The 21,566-nt window shown below is 42.4% G+C and overlaps 1 protein-coding gene across 1 annotated transcript in view; it reads right to left on the reverse strand.

Annotated features, from left to right (window-relative positions):
* Positions 1-21,566, reverse strand: part of PDCD6IP (programmed cell death 6 interacting protein) — a gene marked incomplete at its 5' end in the record, with an annotated part of 60,400 nt that overhangs the window by 9,461 nt on the left and 29,373 nt on the right. The window contains 6 exons of the mRNA XM_077754502.1: positions 4,762-4,856; positions 5,942-6,076; positions 6,429-6,677; positions 14,320-14,489; positions 16,041-16,152; positions 20,806-20,983. Coding sequence (XP_077610628.1) covers positions 4,762-4,856; positions 5,942-6,076; positions 6,429-6,677; positions 14,320-14,489; positions 16,041-16,152; positions 20,806-20,983 — 939 coding nt within the window. The remainder of the gene's footprint in view (positions 1-4,761; positions 4,857-5,941; positions 6,077-6,428; positions 6,678-14,319; positions 14,490-16,040; positions 16,153-20,805; positions 20,984-21,566) is intronic.

The following is a 21,566-nucleotide window of genomic DNA, read 5'->3' on the forward strand; positions in this document are numbered from 1 at the left end:
AATAGGCAGTAGGGAATGAATCTGATAATTTAGCTGTACAGTCTGAAAAATAAACATCAGACTACTCGAATGTGACAATAAAAACATACGCAGTCCCATTAATTATTCAGATGACCTTCATAGAACTTTCTGAAAAGGTAATGTGTTCTTCACTTGATTCAAAATAAAAAGAGTCAAAAGCCCCTGCTTGCGAGCCCCCTCCCCACCACTCACACCCCCCGAGACACACTACTCTTTCCTCGGAAACTGTCCAGAGCTTCCTGACACATAAATAAACCAACTCGAATGTATGTAATGTTCTCTTTTTACACAAGAAAGCATACTTTACACTGTTCTATACCTTTTTTCTGCACCATAACTATTTATCTTCAAGATCAATAAATATCCATATCAATAAATAGAAAACCTCTTTTTTTCAAATAGCTGATATTTTATATTAAAAAAAAAAAAGCTGCAAAGATGTAGCCTTATTTATCTCACCTGTCCTGGACATCTGATTTGTTTCTATTCTTTCCCTGCTACAAGCAACTCGGAAATGAATCAGCTGGTAGATGTGTCATTTCGAGCATACGCGAACACACACTCGGAGTAGATTCTCAAAACCAGACTAGCTGCGCTAAGGGTATACGGCTTTGTAACGCAGGGCATTAGAGCGAAAGAGCCCCAGGCAAGGATGGCAGCGACATGCGTGGATGAACCCAGTCCCCCTCACAGGCCGACAAGGCATGCTCTCAGACCTCCAGATTTCTGCCATCCTGAGCAGTGATATTCTGGAGTAGTTTTAAACTTATAGTCACATTATATTGAAGGAGGGCAGGTTTTTGTTTGTTTGTTTGTTTAAACTAAGCTCTAGGCAAAATGTGGGGCTCGAACTCACAGCCCCAAGGTCAAGAGCTGCATGCTTTACCCACCAACCCAGCAAGGCACCCCAGGAAGGCATTTTTTCCTACGATCAAGAACCAACCACTTACATTTCCTCAAATGCAAAATTTCTGTTCACAGACTTTGCCAACTTTTTCTAATGGGTTTTTCTCCTCCTCAGTAACATCTAGGAGTTCTTCATAAATTAATTTTTTTGATGTTTATTTCTTTTTGAGAGAAAGAGACAGACAGAAAGACAGAGTGCAAGCAAGGGAGGGGTAGAGACAGGGAGACACAGAATCGAAAAGCAGGTTCCCCAGGCTCTGGGCTGTCAGCACAGAGCCCGACGTGGGGCTCCAACTAATGAACTGTGAGATCATGACCTGAGCCAAAGCCAGACACCCAACCAACGGAGCCACTCAGGCGCCCCTCTTCATAAATTAATAAATTTGCCTTTTACCTCTGTGAGTAGGTTTCGAATATTTCCCCCAGTTTATTACATAATAACTCTGCTTATGTTATGATGCACCTATCTTTTTTCTTAAATGGCTTCCAAATGTTAAGTCAGAATAAGAAAGACCTTTCCCATTTCAGCTTTATAAAACAATTCTCTCATATTCTCTTGTAAAATTTACATTTCATTTTACACATTTCAAGTTTGCCCCGCTTGGAATTTATTCTGGTATAAAAATAACTTTTGTTTTCTAAATGACTAGGCTTAGGATCTTTTTTACATTAAATTCACAATGTAGTATTTATCGATTTCTATTTTGTCTTTGGTCTGTCTAATCATGTACTAGTATCACTGTGTTTTTTAAATTTTTGGTAATGTTTTTTATTTATTTCTGTGAGAGAGAGAGAGAGCGTGAGAAGGGGAAGGTCAGAGAGAGAGGGAGTCACAGAATCTGAAGTAGGCTCCAGGCTCTGAGCTAGCTGTCAGCACAGAGCCCGACACAGGGCTTGAACCCATGAACTGTGAGATTATGACCTGAGCCGAAGTCGGACGCTTAACCTAAGCCACGCAGGCACCCCCACTGTGTTTTAATTAGACACGATATTCTATATTTTAGTGACTGGTAGAATTAGTTTCCATTACTTTTTTATTCGGTTTTCCTGGCTAACAGTTGGTCAGTTTTCTAGATGACCTTTAGGATCAAGTTGTCTGGTTGTAAATGAAAATCTACGTATTTACTTTAAATCAAATTCTGCTGAATGCATAAGAACTGACTAGTGTCATCCTACCCAAAACCATGACACACCTTTCAAATTTTTTTTGTTGCTAGTCTAAGTAGGGTCTTTTCCTCCATTATGTTTTCTATATGAAAGCTACTGATTTCTACAAATCATTCTTAGGATCAATTGTCTTCAGTAAAGATTCTTCTATTATTTGCAGATTTTTTGGGTTGATTCTCTTGGGCTTTCAAGTTGTACAATCACAAAGTCTGAATGTAGTGAAACTTTTATCTCCTCCTTTTCAATTTTTATATTTCTAATTTTATTCTACTGTCTAATTGTGCTGGCTGGTATTGCCAATATAGTATTAAATAGCTGTGTGGATGGTATTTTGTCCTAGCTTTTTAGAAGGATTGTTTACATTGTTTCTCCAATTAACCATGATGCTGAGTTCTGTGCAGATAGATCAGAGTGTACACACACACACACACACAACCCTATCTTACTGAATACCAAAACAGTTATTTTCTCAATTGCTTTTCTCCTTAATATAAAAATACTGAACCAGTCACTGCATTATTGGAATCACCACCTCCATCCCCCCGATCATGGTTCTTTTTCTAACATATTGGTAAGTATTTTCTTTAGGACTTTTGCATCCATATTCATATATAAAACTGGTCTGAAGACTGTTTTGTCTTAATCTTTGTCAGATTTTCTTATCAATAAGACTAACTTGGAGGGTTATTTTTTTTAAACCTCTGAAACCATTATAAAGCATTTCAGGGGCACCTGGGTGGCTCAATCAGTTAAGGATCCAACTTCATTTCAGGTCATGATCACATGGTTTGTGGGTTCGAGCCCCACGTCGGGCTCTGTGCTGACAGCTCCGAGTCTGGAACCTGCTTTGGATTCTGTGTCTCCCTCTCTCTCTGCTCCTCTCCTGCTGTGTGTGTGTGTGCATTCTCTCTCTCTCTCAAAAATAAACATTAAAAAAAATTTAATAAACAAAAGCATTTTAATTATTTGCTTTTGAAAGGTTTAGTAGAAAAACTGTAAAAAACAACACTGCTCTTTCTCGGTGAGGGGTGCAGGGAGGTAGCTCTTTGATAATTTCTCCAAAAACTTCTATGAAAAACAGTTTAAGTACAGACAGGGGATGAATAATGGTCAGGGTGGCTGAAGGGCTCAAGACTCAGCAACAGAAGAGTCCCTGAGTCCTCCGTGTCCATCACTGAGGTGTGCAGGATGCTGTGCACACTTGAAGGACACGAAGGACAGTCTCACTGGATGTCCCATCCGTGGCTCTCACCTGCTCTCTGGAGCTCCAGGGGCAGTGACCCCTCACGTCCAGCAGGCAGCGCTGGGAGCCCTAACTCATTTTCACCTTTTTAGAAACTGTCTTCATCTTTCTGCCCAGTTAATCTGCCGTTATCTTTTATAGGCCTGGGTGCTGACGGTTCTTGTTCGTGTTTCCCAACCGTAAGACACACCATTCCAACAAGCCTTCACTTACTTTCCTAAAGGAACATGTTCTTTAGGAATATCATTAAATATCTGTTCTGAACAGAACACTGAACAAAGAACATTGTCTTTTCTTTGCGGGAAATTCAATTTTGCACATTTGGAGCTTCTCTGACAGTCTTCTAAATCCTTTTTTTTACTAAATTCTTTTTTTACTTTGGTTTCATTTTCCTTGATTTCCACTCTGTGTGCCTACGTTTTCTTCACTGTCTGGTCTCCTTTTTGCTCCTTCCCATTTCATTTTGTATCTGAGATGGTTTTGTTCTCCTCTCTTCTACTTGTTTCCTGAATCCTGACACCTCATATTTTATCATGTCCTGTCTTCTCACCCTCCTCCTTGATTCTGTACTTCCATGTGTGGTGTTCCTCAGACTGACTGCTTCTTAATCCTTTTCTCCTTTTTTTTTTAAATTCATGATGAAATGTTCATTCAGAATTTTCATCTGTTCTATGACTATTCTGGTGTCTATCCTCCATGTATTAGGTTTTATTAAATTTGGTTCATTTTGGGGGCGCCTGGCTGGCTCAGTCGATTGTGTGTCCGACTTTGGCTCAGGTCCTCATCTCACAGGTTGTGGGTCCGAGCCCCACATCAGGCTCTGTGCTGACAGCTCAGGGCCTGGAACCTGCTTCGGATTCTGTGTCTCCCTCTCTGTCCCTCCCCCACTTGTGTTCTGTCTCTCTCTGTCTCTCAAAAATAAATAAATGTAAAAAAGAAATTTTTAAAAAATTTGGTTCAATGTTTCACCATTTTTAGAAAACACCATACGTCCTCCCCACAGCGCAGGATGGGTCCTGTGGTGCTGGCGTGACCTTCCTAGCAGGTTCCATCACAAGGGAAACACGCTCGTCCTTCCTGAGCTACTTGCTCTGCCCTCCCCGTATTCTGTACCTCTACTTCTATATGTAAGGGGCCTGTTTGCCATTTCCAGGTAAACTGTTCATGTTTATTGGCATTTCTGGGATCTGTCACCCTGGCCTGTCGTGTTGCCACTTTGGTGACATGACTGTGCTTCCAACACTTGGAGTCTCTGCCGCCCTCTCTCCTTCACTCTCAGACGGGGCAGCTGTCGGTCACCGTGTCAAAGTCCAGGACGAAAGGACGGAGACTGCCGCCGCAGACTGCCAAGGTCACCCCAAAGCTTACACATGTAACTTTTCCAAAGAAAAATACTCTAAAATTGATATGCAAAATAAACTTACTTTAAGAGTTCATCTCTTTCTGTCTTCCGTGCAAACACTATATCACTGCATTTGGTCTGGAACCTGACCAGGATTTCCGTCAGCTCATTGTAAAACTGTAAGTAAAGAAATACAAGCAAGAAAACAGAATGATTTCTTAATCTGAAGAAGAACACAATCTAAAGCCCATTTGTCAATCGTGGTTAAAGCTAAAGAACTAAAATCCTCTGCATGACACAGTCACACCACTTAAAGTTCAACAACTTAATACTAAATATGACCTAATATTCCTAAAGACAATGAAATAAGACCATTTTTAGAGAACACCTGTCACCAAAAATTAAATGGGACAAGTTATAAGTTTCATGATCATGAGTATGTTCCCAATTCCTAGAGAAAAGGCAACTACTTAATAAAGACAGGAAACCTATTTCAGTGGAAGGATTAGATTACACATTCACTTCAGAAGTACAGACATCACTTCAGAACCCCTCAGAGGCATTCCAAAGGCTCTCGGGGATTTTCTCAGCTTGTCTATTTCAACAAAGCATTTTAGACCAAATTACAATGGAGTCTTACTATCCTATTTCTAAGGCTTCGTAGTATTTCTACCCCGTCTTCAGAGGGTTTTACGTTCCATCCACTGTATTTGAATTAAGATAACTGTAGTCAATAATCATTATGGTGTTAAAACACCACAAGGTATCATGTATCTGAAAAACTGAAAAAACACCTGTTCCCTCAAAAGTAAAGTAAATGATAAAAACAAGTATAATCATTTCCTAAGCTACTTAAAGGAAAGTCAAGAAAATACTTAACATACTTAGTAAGCACCGTGAGGTAACAAGTCCATCGTGATCCAAGCCAGCAGCACGGAATGTAAAAGCCACACCCTCTCCTCGCCTCCCCACCACAGGTCAGCTTCCACTGCTCCTGTTCCTGCATAATTCACTCAAATTGGTCAACTTTCCGTCCCCCCAAAAAGTGTCACTGGCTTTGACATCTCTGCGCTAATTCCTTTTACCTGAACTTCCTACATTCTCTGGTAAAATATACAATTCCTTTTTCAACGTTCTCATGAAATAGGGGCACATTAGTTCGAGACAAAGAATAATACAGTCCAACTGGAAAAACTATTAACTTCTGAAACCATATTTTCACATCTGTACTGGTTAACTACTGTTTCTTTTGTACTTCATACCTTTGTGCCCTCCTTCAAGTTAGCTACAAGTTCAACAAAGTTGTCATATGCAGTAGCTAAATTCTTCAAAACTTCTTCTCTTAAGTTGGCTTCATTATTAGATTGCTTCATTTTTGAAAATTCCTGGTGTGAGACCTTGTTAAAAGAAAGATTTATGTATTTACATTTATTTATCAAGTTGATATAGCTCATAACATTTTTATTGATAATTTTCCCAACTCTATATGAAAATCACTATGATTAGATGCAGGAATTGCTGGAAATTTACCTCATATAATATTTATTTTAGGGTAACACAGTACCTTGAGTCTTTTCTTAAAGTAAAAATACCACAATTCAGTGGTTATCAAAACATAACCCGTAACGATTACAGATTTCTGTTAGTGTGCAATATTCGCAAAAAACATAATCCTGACAAAGATTTAATCCAGGTTTATCCTTTCTGTGATTTTTAAACATAAATCTTACTAAAGCACATAACCTTTACCTGAATATTTTTAAGAAGTTCTTCCTGTTGCTTCAGAGATTCTTGGACTTTTGCTGTGAGACCTCCGTAGGCCCGATCCAGCTCGGTGACAGAAAGAGCTTCCTCGTTTATCACACCATCTTGAGCCAAAGCAGTCAAAAATTTGCTTGTCATGTCAAAATTCACGGACTTCAAGTCATTTTCCAGCCCTTCTCTTTCCTTCTTGATTTCATCAAGATTAGTCAGTAAGGATTTTAAGACATTTACAACCTAAACAATTAAAAGAAAAAACAAACAAAACCCCTTAGTTTAAACTGCCAAAAACACCAGAAGCCAATTTCAAGAAAGGAATTATAGACACAAAGGTTCAGTCAGAGTCAGGAAGAGATGGCTTCTCAGACAGACTGTACATCAGGTCTATTTAGCTCAGACACTGTCCGGTTAGTGGACTCGGATGATCGCAGCAGCGTTGGGCAGGCGGGTTACATGAACCCGTATGAGGTGCCAGAGACTGTGCTAACCACTTCACAGACACAACGGTACCCTGACGCTACCCACTAGGGTATACACGTATTACTTCCATGCCACAGATAGAGGAACTGAGCCTCAGAAAAATTAACTTGCCTGAAGCTTCACACCTACTAAGGAACAGAGGTAACACTTGAGACTGAAGTCTGCCTGACTCCAAACTCAATCTCGTAACCACGCTACACCATGTCCCTGTCATGGCTCTGAGGCAGAGGGAGGGATGAGCTGAGTAAGCAGATACCCTGTTTGGCTGGCATGGAGATGGAGAGAGAGAGACATGGAGCTAGAAACAGATACAGATCTATCTGGAGACAGCACCTTAGAGAAAGGGAGCCAGGGATGTAGACAAAAAGCTATAAACTACGCATGTATTTTACACACTGGGAGACAGAAAGGAGGGTGGCTTCCTGTACGTCTCTTTGGATCATTTAGAGTCTGCCTCTGACTCAGCCCAGGCAGCCTCTGACACCCACATGTTCATAAACGGCCCTTCAGAGTCAGTGGTACAGTGCCCGGCACCCCGCTGCTGCCACTAACACACTGTCCCTTTCACTCACAACTCTGCATGCTTGCTAGGGCCACCAGGGAGAGCGCCAACCCTAATAATGCCTGTCATGCTGGCCCCACGATGCTCAGAAGCGGGCGGGGGCAAAGACAAAGGAAGGGGGACACCCAGGGACCCCTCTACCCCTGTCTGCCCTCTCACCATGGCGTTTCCTACGCCAATGGCTCTCCCCACCTGCTGCCGGCATCCTCGTCCTTGCACCACAGCCCGTTAGCTCCGTGGCAAGTGTCCAAAATCACCTTCCTGTGTGAAGACTACAGATCGGAGGAAAAATCTAAATTTCTTCTAATTTTTGGCCTCTGTTTACCACCTACACCTCTGAAGTGTCCTATCTGAAACGCAGGGTCTTCTAAGCCTCCAGAGTCGTGGGAAGAGCTGTGGCTCCTGGAGGTGCAAGAAGCCTCAGGCCTCAGGCGCCCTCAGTGGAAGGAAGCGGACACAGACTCAGCCTCAGGGAGATGCAGTGGGTTTCAGGGGCCCAGTGGAATCTGAGGTTAGATGGGGCACATAAAACCCGTTTCCAAATGACTTCTGGGATATATTATGACATGAAATAAGACGACGGATGTGAGAAACGGGCGCCTGGGCGGCTCAGTCAGTTAAGCATCTGACTCTTGGTTTTGGCTCAGGTCATGGTTCTCTCAGGTTCGTGAGATCGAGCCCCATGTTGGGCTCTGTGCCAACAGCCTGGAGCCTGCTTGGGATTCTCTCTTTCCCTTTCTCTGGGCCCCTCCTCCACTCTCACTAATTCTCTCTCTCTCTCTCTTTACATAAACTTAAAAAAAAATGGGGTACCTGGGAGGCTCAGTCAGTTAAATGTCTGACTTCGGCTCAGGTCATGATCTCACAGTTCGTGGGTTCAATCCCCGTGTTAGGCTCTGTGCTGATAGCTCAGAGCCTGGAGCCTGCTTCAGATTCTGTGTCTCCCTCTCTCTCTCTGACCCTCCCCTGCTCACACTGTCTCTCTCTCTCTCTCTCAGAAATAAATAAAACATTTTAAAAAATGACATGTACATACATAATCTATTATGTATATATGTGTGCACATGAAATTTTTTTAAAAAAGAAAGAAAAGCAGGACAAACCAGAAACTAATAAATAAGGTTGTTTATAGAGAATGAATGGGAACAAGGTAGAAAGAACAGAGATGAGATTTCTCTGCATGCACCTTTGGAATTATGAACATTTTTTACACATTCAGAACACAAAATTAAATCAAAACTTGAATACAGAAACACAAGCACCTAGTTATCCACCAAAGTGAAACATGATTATGTAGAAAAAACTGTCTCAGCCCTGACTGCATTCCCTTCATGGGACATTAAGACTTAGGTACTGTGTAACCAAGGGTACCGTACCTCCTGGAAAACTCCATTTCGCGATCTGCAAAACAAGAGTAAGAGTGCCTAGCCCAGAACTGCTGCGGAGACTGCAAGAGTTCGTATCGAGTGCTCAGAGTGATCTGTAACACAGGGTAAGGGCTCAACGGCGTGGCAGCCATTACTATTAGCTGGCAGGAAGGTTTTACGGTCTAACCCTATGCCTGGGCGCGCTGCAGAATAACGAGGCTTACGCAGCTATACAAGAAGAAGAGAGGAACAATGAGGAACAGATTAAGAATTAAAGTATTTATTTTGCTGGACTGTAACTACTTCTGTAATTACAGGACACATCTTGCAGGGGGAGAGGGGTGCAACGGGACAGGACCTGAAAAGGCTGTTGTCCTATTTTAAAGGGATCATGGAACCTCAACCATGACTGTTGACTCTATGTGAAGGCTGTTTCGCTATTAGAAAAATGCCACTTATCTTTCTCTCAGTTGTGTCCAAAACAAGCCAGTAGCCAAGTAAAAAAAAGCTGGGGGAGAAACAGGAATATGTAAAACCAGTTTGAAAAAAAACAGTCTACTACACAAAGCTGGAAGTCAGGGACACCATAACACTATTATCTAGAAATAGATGGCAGTCTCTTCCATAGCGTAGCAACTAAGATCCTCTCATCAAATAATGGGTCACAACTGTGGGGGCAGCACCCAGCTTAGCTAACAAGTGATAAGAGAAGACAGGGCCCACGTGGACACAGCCTCCTCTTCAGTGAAGAGGTAAGTGTACGTACACAGGCAGCAGAGTGAAGCGGACCCCGGCAGAAAGTGGAGAGCCACGAATTCTAATCCCAGCTCCAATATGAAGAAAAACTAATCCTAACTTTTATGGTGGTCAGTTTTCTACTCAGTGATTAAAAAAAGGGCTAAAGATCTATTTAGTAAGTCCTATTCTATTCCAAAATGCTAGGATTCTTAACTCTCTGAAAAAAATGCCATTTGAAACAACCAACTTATAAATGAAATCTCAGACCACCCCACACAGTCTTTCTACGACAAACATTCTTTTCTTTTTTCCCCAAACTATCATATATACTAGTTTAACCCTATTTTAGACTGTATGATACTGGCCTCATTTTAACAGAATGACTACAGCAGAAAATGAATTAAACTGCTTCTACAAATGAATGACCAGAATAGTAAGAAAAGTAAACCACGGCCTACATCTCTTACCCATTCAAAGTCTGAGGCTTAATGTGTTACCAAGTTAGAGTATACAAGTAATTAGAATCCCTACGCACTGCCGTGTTCAATGATGCAGCACCGTCTACAACAGGTAAGGTATGGAAACCTAAAGGCTCATCGATGGATAAATGAATAAAGATACGGTGTACACACACACAGAGGAATATTCAGTTATAAAAAAAGAATGAAGGACTGCCAAGGTGGCTCAGTCGGTTAAGCACTGGACTCCTGATTTTGGCTCAGGTCATGATCTCACAGCTCGTGGATGGAGCTCCACGTCGGGCTCTGTGCTGACAGCATGGAGCCTGCTTGGGATTCTCTCTCTCTGCCCTTTCCCCACTCGCACTGTCCCTCTCTCTCTCAAAATAAACATTAAGAAAAATGAAATCTTGCCATTTGTGACTTGAATATGCCTTGAGGGCATTATGCTAAATGAAAGTAAGTCAGGCAGAGAAAGACAAATACCCCCATGATCTCATTTATATGGAATCAAAAAGAAAACCAAGCTCGCAGATACAGAGAACAGACTGCTGGCTGCCTGAAGCGGGGAGGGGGATGGGCAAAATAGATGAAGGGGGTCCAAAACTTCCATTAATTAAATAAAGAAGTCATGTGGAGATGATGGAAAGCATGGTAACTACGGCTAATAATACTACACTGCATATCTGAAAGTTGCTGATAGTAGATCTTAAAAGTTCTCAACAAAAGAAAAACAATTCTATAACTACGTGCTGGACTGATGTTGACCAGGTTTATGATGATGATCATTTCACAATACAAACAAATACCGGATCATTACGGTGTGTACCAGAAATACACTGTATGTCAATTATACCTCAATTAAAAAATTTTTTAAATAATAATTTGAATCCTGTGGTATTTATTTTCTGTGTTTCATAAACAGCTCCAATTAGCTTTCAACTGCAGTTAACTACATCCTTTCATAGTTAGGTTACCAGTGGTTATCATTCCATCAACACTTTTGAATCCCTTTGTGCTGGGTACTGTTCTCAGTTCTAAAATACAACTACTAACAAAAGCGAAGTCTCTCCTTCATGTGGGGGGCCAGGAGAAGTGAGGGGAGGATTACACAAATACACAAAAATAGAGCAACATGGTAGACAATGACAAAGAAAGGGAAAGGGGGACATCTGGAGCTTTAATGAAAAAGAAGCAGGAGCCAAGCAAAACGGAAGAAAGACCCCGACGGAAGGAAAGCAAATGTCAAAGTCCTGAAGCAGGAACGAACTTCACCAACAATAGAAAAGGCCAGAATGGCTGAGACGCGGTAAAGGCAGGAAGGCAGGAATGAGGTCACCTGAATCACTTCACCTTTAAGACCCATGGCTGCCGCACACTCCTCCTGTGAAGAACCAGACGGAAGGGAAAAAAGACAAACGTGTTTTGCCTTTGTGAGCCACTGTCTCCATTAGAGCTATTCAGCTCTGCCTTTCTGGTGGGAAAGCAGCCACGGACGTTTGAAACGCAAAGGACCGAGTGCGACTCTGCTCCCACACACATGTATGATGGGTACTAGGATCTGGATTTCATGTAACGTTCATATCATTTTCTCAACCATTTCAAAACGCAAAAAGCATTCTTGGCTCACAGGTGGGCAGGCTGGACTGAGCCCGCAGGCCACACGCGCCGGCCCCACGCAGGTGCCCAAAGTCTGTGGCACCTAACGTCGCCAACACGCACACACTCAGTGAGACCACAGCTTTGTGCCCAGAGGAGGAGACACAAGACCACCCTGACGACAGGCCAGCAGGAGCCTGGCCACACGCAGGGCTACCCAGGGGTTTCCATCTCTCTCGTAGGACCACAGGGCCACTGTTTCTGGCACATAACACGTCTTCGACAAGCGTTTGGTGAGTAAATGAATGAAGAGCTGTCAGTCAATCTCGACACTGGTCTGCACGCTTTCTGTTCTGGAAAACTAAGGGTAAATAAAAGCTGCACTTGCTGATCACCCAGTAGTCTAGAAGATGACTCTGTGAACCAGAAAAAAGCCCTAGAAGGATACATGGCCCTGGATAGTGCTACTTTGTGAACCATCTCTGAGGAGATGGGAGATTTTCTCCCAAAGGCATCCTTCCATCCCCTGAGGCGGACACAATACTGGGAGTATAAGTGGATATCACTTTTGTACCAAAAAAAAAAAACAAAAAACCCCACAAAAAACCCACATGCCCCTTCCTCTGGGCAGACTCAGCCCTACGGCAGGGCCAAGCCTCGGCTGACCAGGTGAAGACAAGATTCTGCACCCCAGCAGATCAGGCACACAATCACAGCACGGTCCTAAATATTCAAAACAAATTACCCATAGCTTGCAAAATTTTTCAGAGTAACTCAGTAGGTAAAAACAAATGCCCAATGAGACCAAGAGAGACAGGAGGCCCCTTCCCAATAAAAGAAAAAAGAGCACGACCACTGAGATCCGACTACCTTAATAAAATGTGTACTTTGTATCACTTTAACACCAGATTTCACACGACTGCGTTTTTGTCATAAAAAACTCTGGCTACAACGTCAACTACGAAGACAGCTATCTGAAATGGCTTTGATAAAGGCTCCCGACGAACGGGTACACGGAGCCCTGACGTTTTCTGCTGCTCCTGTGCAGAGAATCTGGCCTCGGGGGTGGGACTTCACGCCCTCCCCTGTACCACCACCGTGAATCAACAGCCGCAGGGGGTGACACGCCCGTGCTAATGCAACTGTGCTCAGCACAGACTGTCTCCGCAATTCTCTGCACGCAGGAAACCAATGGACAGAGGCCGAGTAAGTTCTGAGTCACTGACAAGACGACACAAAGGCAAAGCAGAGAGGGGCCTGACCGGCTAGGCTGATGGAGCATGCGACTCTGGGTCTCGGGGCTGTAGGTTCGAGCCCCGTGTCGAGGGTAGAGACTAGTTACAAATAAACCGGGAGGGAGGACGGGAGGAAGGACACAGCAGATACGCAGCAGCCGTTCTCCCTTCCCGAAAATAAAAGAAGGGCCGCTTTGTGGCTCTGTAGACTGTGGTCTGCAGTCTCTGTTCCTCCCAGATTAATCTAAGCAGCTCCCTTCTTCCTCCCTCCCGTTTCCTTAAAGCACCTGATAGATACTCCTGGCTCTGTCAGGTCCCCCCACCCATAGAGACCTGGCTTCTGTGCACATTCAACCACGCGGTCTTTGCTGCGGGGCCCATTTCCAGCGAACCTCCGGGGGTGCCTCTGGACAGCCCCACTCACTCAGTCCTCCTGGGGTTTGTGTGTCCGCTCTGCCTGCCCGTCTGCTCTGTTCTCACCGTGCGCCAGTGCCTTAAGAAGCCTCTTAGGAGACGCTAGCATTTAGGTGCTTCATCACGTAACCTGCACAGCGAACTTTCTGTAGCTACAACGCTTCCACGCCTCTCCCTGTATCGCAGCCCCTCGTGGACTCGTGTACGTGTCCCACACTGGGCGGGAACTGAGGGGAAGGCTGTGTGACATGCATCTGACTGTCCCCAGGCCCGAGCACAGTGCCCTACAAGGAGGCACCCAACAAGTCCTGGTTGAATAAATACATGAGATGCTCCTGTGGAAAGACGAGGCACAACACTGTAACTTCTGAGACCCACTATCCCAGGAAAGTCACCTATTTCAAGACATTCTCAGCAAACAGTTCTTGCCCTTTGGCCCGTTCTGCTATGCACCCCAGGGCCTCTACCTCATTCTACTCCGTCACCTCACAGCAGTCAGCCACTAATGCACAGCTGCACCTTCTCGCCTCAGGACTTTCTGACCCCCATGCCCCACTATGGGCTCCCTCCCTGTCACAAGCAGAAATCCACGCTGCTGTCACCCACTGGTTAACACACACGGCTGGCTGGCCGTCCCTTCTGAGACACTCCCCCAGGAATCTGGTGGAAGGCAGTAGAGCACGATGTAACAAAGAGCAATAAACTGTGTGGTCAGAAGGACATCTGATCAAACCCAATCCTCCTGCTTCAGGGAAGTTTCTATGCTTCCAGCCTCTTCCTTTTATAAAACCTGACGTACGTACTGAGTATCCAGCACCGAGCTCAGGGGAAACATTCAGTAAGCGGAAATCACCATCATAGGACAGTAATATCACCAATGTAATTACATATTACACAGTGTATACATCCTGTGATCTACGAACCTCAATTCATGTCTGCGTTTTGGAAAAGATGACCAAGAGAAACCGTCAGTCCGCCATGTCCCCGGCGGCCTGATGCCACCCGCCCGGAAGCGCAGCCTCTCACCTCGCTGCCCTGCATGGTCTTCGCTGGGTTGGCAGAAGGGATGGCAGCGTTGAGCTCAGGCTCCGGCTTACACAGAAGCGCGATGGTGTTTCGGTGTGACTGGTAGCGCTCCTTCACTTGCCCGTCTGCTTGCACAGCCTTGTCCAGGACGGACCTGAAGCTGGTTCCCTCTGTGGGGGAAGGAAATGTCACCTGAGCGCAGCCCTGACCTAACAGCAACGCCTGTGGGCTGATCAGACCTTCGGCTCAGCGCTCCAAATGTACTGCTGTCCCCTCTTCTGGGGGGCCCTGTTCACTAGAGAACAGAAACTGTGTTCCTGTCTCTCTTGACAATTTTTGTTTCTGGAGAACTACACAGTTAGACCTTAGAATACGTTTGTGGTTATTTTCCCCTGCCCCCCCCAAAAAAGCTAGTTGACATCAGTCTAATCTTTTCCTATAATCTCACTAAGACAGAAAGAAACACTCCAAAAATTGTTACAACTTACTTACAAAGTATCCCCCTTTCAAAGGATCACTGCTTCAACTTGACTTTAAAGAACAGCAAATATATTTTTAGAAAATCTCAATAGTACTAATGTCTTTTACAGAGAAGTAAAACAAGTCTTGAGCTACCACAAAGACATTAATCTAACAAGCACAAAATCTTAATAATTAAAGTCTTAAAAAATAATAAGTTGACTTCAAATTAACTGGTGGGGGCGCCTGGGTGGTTCAGCTGGTTAAGCGTCCGACTTCAGCTCAGGTCATGAGCTCGCGGTCTGCGAGTTCAAGCCCCGCGTCGGATTCTATGCTGACAGCTCAGAGCCTGGAGCCTGTTTCAGATTCTGTGTCTCCCTCTCTCTCTCTGACCCTCCCCTGTCTGTGCTCTCTCTCTCTCTCAAAAGATAAATATTTTTAAAAATTTTTTTAATTAACTGGTAAAACTCCTATTTTCCACCCACCACTAAGTGAAATGAAATTATAAAACTGTACGTATATAATATGACCTCATTTATTTTTTTAAAATATACAGAGCTTCATAGCAGTTCCCAGGACCACTGATATCTGCCTAGTGGCTATGGGGATGCTCTTAAAAGAAGAAAAAGAAAAAAAGATGCACAGTGGAACAGGAAAAGAGTCAAAGAATCACTTTAATTTTACTTTATACCATTTTTAAGAATCTGAACTCCTTACAATAAACACGGACTACCTCTGTTACTTATTTATTGCCTTACACTGAGCTGAAGAAAAACACCTGTGTTTTCATAATAATAGTTTCAGTAACAACTGGTTTACAAACACCCTAATTTTTTAAATTTTTTAAAATGTTTTATTTATTTCTGAGAGAGAGAGAGAGAGAGAGAGAGAGACACGTGAGCAGGGGAGGGTCAGACAGAGAAGCACACACAGAATCTGAAGCAGGTTCCAGGCTCTGAGCTGTCAGCACAGAGCCCGAAGTGGGGCTCGAATCCACGAACTGTGAGATCATGACCTGAGCCGAAGTTGGACACTTAACTGACTAAGCCACCCAGGCGCCCCCAAATGACCCTAATTTAATCAAGCAAAAATGTGGGTCCAAATTGGGAATTTACTGTGCACCTTATTCAGAAGAGCATGCGACTCTTGATCTCAGGGTTGTGACTCTGAGCCCCATGTTGGGTGCAGAGATTACTCGAAAATAACATCTTTAAAAAAACGGAGAACTTATTCAAGTGAAAGCCATTTATGCACATTTTTACCTGCTCTTAAAGGCTTATAGAGATCATTAGATGGTGTCCTTTGCCAGCGTTCCTTGAATTTTGCTCTTAAATCGTTGTCAGTCGCTTCTTCTTCATCCAACAATCTTAATGACTTTTAAAAAGGAGGCAAAGCAGAATGAAATATCATTTCCGATAATAAAAAATTTAAAACATCTTTTAAATGATCAGACTCAATACAGGTGAGAATTAGTGAGCTGGGAATACTGCTATTTTACTGGAATACAAATTGGTACAACAGTTTTCGTTGCACAAATCCAACTTAGAACATATTTAACACAAAGTCTTATAAAATGTAAGGCTGCGTTTAGCCATTACCTGACTCAGTAAATTAAAAAGGAAGAATAGCTAAGCGATTATGGACATCCATACACCAAAACTACTTTAAACAGAGATTCTTTTTAAGATCAAAACAAACAGAAAGCCTTCAAGCCTCAGAAGGCAGACACAAAACAAAAAGACATTTAATTTAACTACATGAAAACAGAAGATTCAGACTTCTGTCCCGGCACAACGAAGCACAGGTGACATATAAAAGATGCCCTCAGCAGGTTATTGGAGAAGACAGCACCAGCGGGGGCGCGAGCACGCCAGCGGACATGAGCGCGGGGGCTCCGGCAGCTGGGCGCGGACACCTGCCAACGCCTCTGCTCGACACTAGAGGAACCATTTCAGGCTTTGGGGGCTTCTGTGCACGGTGACACTGTGGGCTTTCCCGTGAGATCAGGGACAAGTCAAGAATGTCTGCTCTTACCACTTCAACACTGTACTGGTCAGGGCAATTAATCAATCAATCAATCAATGGCATCCTAAAAGGAAGAAGTAAAACTATCTCTACTTGCAGATTACCTGAAAATCCTTAGGAATCCACAAAATAACCATTAGAAATAGTAAACAAATTCAGTAAAGTTACAGAATACAAAAGAAACATACAAAATGAGTTGCATTTCTATACTTTAGCAACGAACAATCCAAAAAGGAAATTAAGACAATTCCATCTACAATAGCATCAATAAGAATAAAATACGTAGGAATAAATTTAACCAAGGAAGTGCAAGATTTATACCCTAAAAGTTACAAAACACTGTTGAAAGAAACTGAAGAAGACCTAAATAAATCTGTATTCACGGATTAGAAGACTTAATATTGTAAAGACTGGCAATACTCCCAATATGATCTAAACATGCAGGGCAGACGCTATCAAACTACTAACTTCAGGATTTTCTATATAAAGGTTAAGTCAAAACCACAATGAGACACCACTTCATGCCACAAGCATGGCTAGAATGAAGAAACAGAACAAGTGTAAGGGTTGGCAAGGATTCAGAGAAACTGGAACCTTCACACACTGCTGTAAGAACGGAAAATGGGTAGCTGCTCCGGAAAATAGTTCCTGAAAAAATGAACGTAGAATTCCTACATGATCCAACCACTCCACTCCTCTGTAAACACCGAAAAGGGCTGAAAACAGGTGCTAAAAAAAGAAAATGTTCTCAAGTAGCATCATTAATAACCAAAAAAGTGAACCATCCCAAATATCTACTGCCAATAAGTGGATACACAGTATGTGATACAAGAGTACAATGAAGTATTATTCACCTGTGAAAAGGAGTTAAGTGCTGACACTACAACTCGGATGTGAACTTGAAAACCTCACGCTCAGTGTCAGAAGGTAAAAGGCACACATACTGTTTATGATTCCATTTACATGAAATGTCCACAAAAAGCAAATCCACAGAGACAGAAATCAGATCAGCAGCTGCCTAGAGCAAGGGGCAGAGGGTAATGAGGATGGGGGGGGGGGGCAGACACACTGAAACTGGACAGTGCTGGTGTTTGCACAAACCAGACAAATGCACTAAATGCCACCCTCTTGTACACTTTCAGGAAAGGTTAAAATGATGAATTTTATGTTATGCAAATGTTACCTCAAAAACAGACATGCAGTTGTGAAATAAACACAGGAGTTTTTTTTTTTTTTTTAAGAATTAGGTATGTTGAAAACAAAAGGTATCAATAAAGTGAAAAACAAAACCTCAACAGAATGGCCGAAAAGCACAAAAAGCACACGGCTAGTAACGAATTAATGAGCCAGAAGGCCGGCCAGAGGCGGTCTCCCAGAAAGAATGACAGCACAAAGAGAAAAAGTCAAAGAAATGTTGAGAGACAGGCAAACTGATCACCATCAAAAGAACCCCACCCATCTAACAGAAATTCGTTAGGAGATAATGGAGAAAAAGAAGTAACTGAAGCAAGAGAATCTGTGGACAGGGAGGGAAGATTAAAAGGACCCAACAGATCCCCAGCAAAGACAAACTGGTTATAAAAATTAAACTAACTGGACACTTAATGTTTCTAAAAATCAAGACTAAACTAAATTTCTAAAAGCTACCAGAGAGACGAACATTCAAAAAGCATACCAGCTTCACAACCCTACTCCCCAACTCACAACCTACTTACAAAGTAATAGTCACTACTTCACAAGGCTGTTAGAAACCTCAAATAAGATAAATAAAAGTACCTCGTGTGAAGACAGGCAGGCAACACACATATACCATACACACTAATAATGCTGGTTTTCTGTAATTTATAAGGTAAGCTTTTTACACTTTTTACATTTTTGTTAGCATTTCTAACAAAAATGCTTCTCACAACATTGAATTACAGTATTTCTACAGGCAATGTTCTTTTCCACAATACTTGTTTCAAAATCAAATATGCATCATCTAATCAATGACATCTTAAAATCAAGGAAATATAGTAATATTTAAGTAACTACTAACTAGCAGGCACATGCATGATCCTCTTCATTGCTATCTTATGTGATAAATACTATTCTCCCATTTTTTTGGCTAAGTAAACTGAGACATAATTATTAAGTAATCAGCCCAAGGTCACAGCTAAGAATGAAACCTGGGAATCAAATACAACTCCCAACACTGAAGAATGGTTTGTGACTCTAACTTCTTACTAAATGCCCCTGGACTGCGATTTGCCTGCGATACCTGCATTTTCCAGTGTTGTCTTCCCCCCACTATCAATGACTTCTTGCTGCTTTCACTTACGTGCGATCTTAAATAGCACTCTCCACGTTTTTCTCCCTCCATCTATCTACCGCTGTAAAGTCCTCTCCATTGCACCAGCAGATAACAAGCTTGTTTGACATAAGAATCAACAAAGTTTTAAACAACTATAAGGCATTCACACAAATAAAGTCTATGACCTTAAGAGCAGTGTCTGTTAAATATTCACGTGCACACAAATCACCCTGCGATCTTGTTAAATGCAGATCCTGATTCAGAGGGTCTGAGATGCTGCCCTTCTGACAAGCTCAGTACAGCAAGGCTTTGGCACTGAACTACAGAACATCAACTCTGTTTGCTTTCAATCTGATTACTAACTACGTCTACATATATGAGGTTGGTAACACTGATGGTATAATTAATATAGAACCACTCATGAATCAGATTCCCCAGGCCAATACCACAGTAAGTTTTCATTTAAGTTTTCTAACTTTTTCCAATAGCTAATATGCCATCACCACCGTCTCTGTATCGGTTAGTATAATCACCATACGCTCATCATCATAGTAATATAATCGTAACAGTAGTAATAGCTATCATTTCTTAAACACATACTATGTTCCATAGGCTACAGGTTTCACTATTTTACTTTAGATAATCCTTGGGGGGAAACCCTCGGGAGGTGAATATTCCCCTCCCCACAACTCACACTGTACAGATGACCCTTGAATCACACAGCTTTGAATTTTGTAGGTCTGGTTACATGTGGACTTTTTACAGCACAATATTATAAATGTATGGTTCTTAAGTTTTTATTATTTTCTTTATGATTCTAATAACATTTTTTACTTTAAAAATGCATGTTATAAATATCATATCCCTATATGATATTTATAACATGCAAAGTATGTGCTAATCAACTGTTTATGTCACCAGTAAGGTTTCCAGTCAACAGTAGGTTATGAGTAGTTATGTTGGGGGGAGTCCAAAGTTATACTTGGATTTCTGACTGCATGGGGGGGGGGGGGGGGCCNGTCAAGGGTCAACTGTCCCTGTCCTAAAGTACTTGGAAATGATGTAAATGCAATATTCTCTGCAAATCAACTGAAAATTAAAACAGTATGGATGAAAGCACTGATTAACAGCAGTCACCTGAAAGATGTGCCTCCTCAAGTGGCAAAAGCCACTATAACCATCTGAATATATTTACTGCTACAGAAAGAAATGAATCAATGAGGGCACAGAGGTGAAGGCACTGTAAAATGAGAGTGACACCGTCAAGCACTGACTTCAGCCAAAAACTTCAGTGTTCCACACCAATTGATAAAACCCCTCTCTTACTGGAAGACGGATGCAGTGGGGTTACCAAACATTGGGTGGCCTAACCACCTTAGTCTGATTCTACATTTACCAAGGAATCTAATCTTTCATAGGAAACCATTAATAATGAAGACGCTACAGTTTGTGTGACAGTAATTTCTCACAGTACACCAATATTACATGATGGTCACATGAGTCTCATTAATGTGCCTTCACATACCCTTAAGGCACGTACGAATCCATTCTCACTCAACCAGAACTCCTCTTGAAGTTGAAAGGCAGGCTCTGAGCCCCAGTAAATTCATCGAGACAGTGAGTATTACCCTAGGAAACGCAACAAAAGAACACCTGGACACCAAGATGTAGAGCAGTTGTTACTTGAAAAACAAATCTCTAAAACATACCTCATCTAGGATTTCTCTATTTCTTTGTAGTAGTTCCGGCAGCTCTTTAATCAACTGATCAACAGTCTGGATGCCTCCCTGTTCAATCACAGATGTGGATTTAGTCAATATAGACTGAGGCACAGTATCTCCAGATACATCTTCAATTGCTGCTGGGAGATTAAGGGAAGCTAACACCCTGAAAAAATGAGACACTGTGTCATCCAGAGGTCTAAACCACCTTTAAAACATTAATCTATATATCTGAATCAACAGCAATGGAGTTTACACCCCAAAAATAGCTGATAACCCTTATCAATGAAAAAAGAAAGCAAAGATAAAGGAATAAAAAACCGAAATCAATGATTGATAAAATTAAAACAAAACTGTTAAAGAATGAAGTTCACAGTTCAGAATTAAAACCCAAACCGTAACAAATACACATTAAAAAATATGAGCTACTTTAGGGGCGCCTGAGTGGCTTAGTCGGTTGAGCGTCTGACTTTCGCTTAGGTCATGATCTCGCGGTAAGTGGGTTCGAGCCCCACGTCGGGCTTTGTGCTGACAGCCAGCTCAGAGCCTGGAGCCTATTTCAGAGTCTGTGTCTCCCTCTCTCTCTGACCCTCCCCTGCTCACGCTGTCTCTCTCTCTCTCCTAGAAATTTAAAAANGAGCTACTTTGAGCCCAAGCTCAAACTTAACGTCTTTCAGTCTAAGAAATTAAAAGTCAAAAACCCTATCTTAAAAAATACAAACTTCTTTCACACTTCTGGTTGTTATACT

This window comes from Crocuta crocuta, unplaced genomic scaffold (genome assembly GCF_008692635.1).
Source record: "Crocuta crocuta isolate KB4526 unplaced genomic scaffold, BGI_CrCroc_1.0 scaffold70, whole genome shotgun sequence".
Classification (NCBI taxonomy): domain Eukaryota; kingdom Metazoa; phylum Chordata; class Mammalia; order Carnivora; family Hyaenidae; genus Crocuta; species Crocuta crocuta.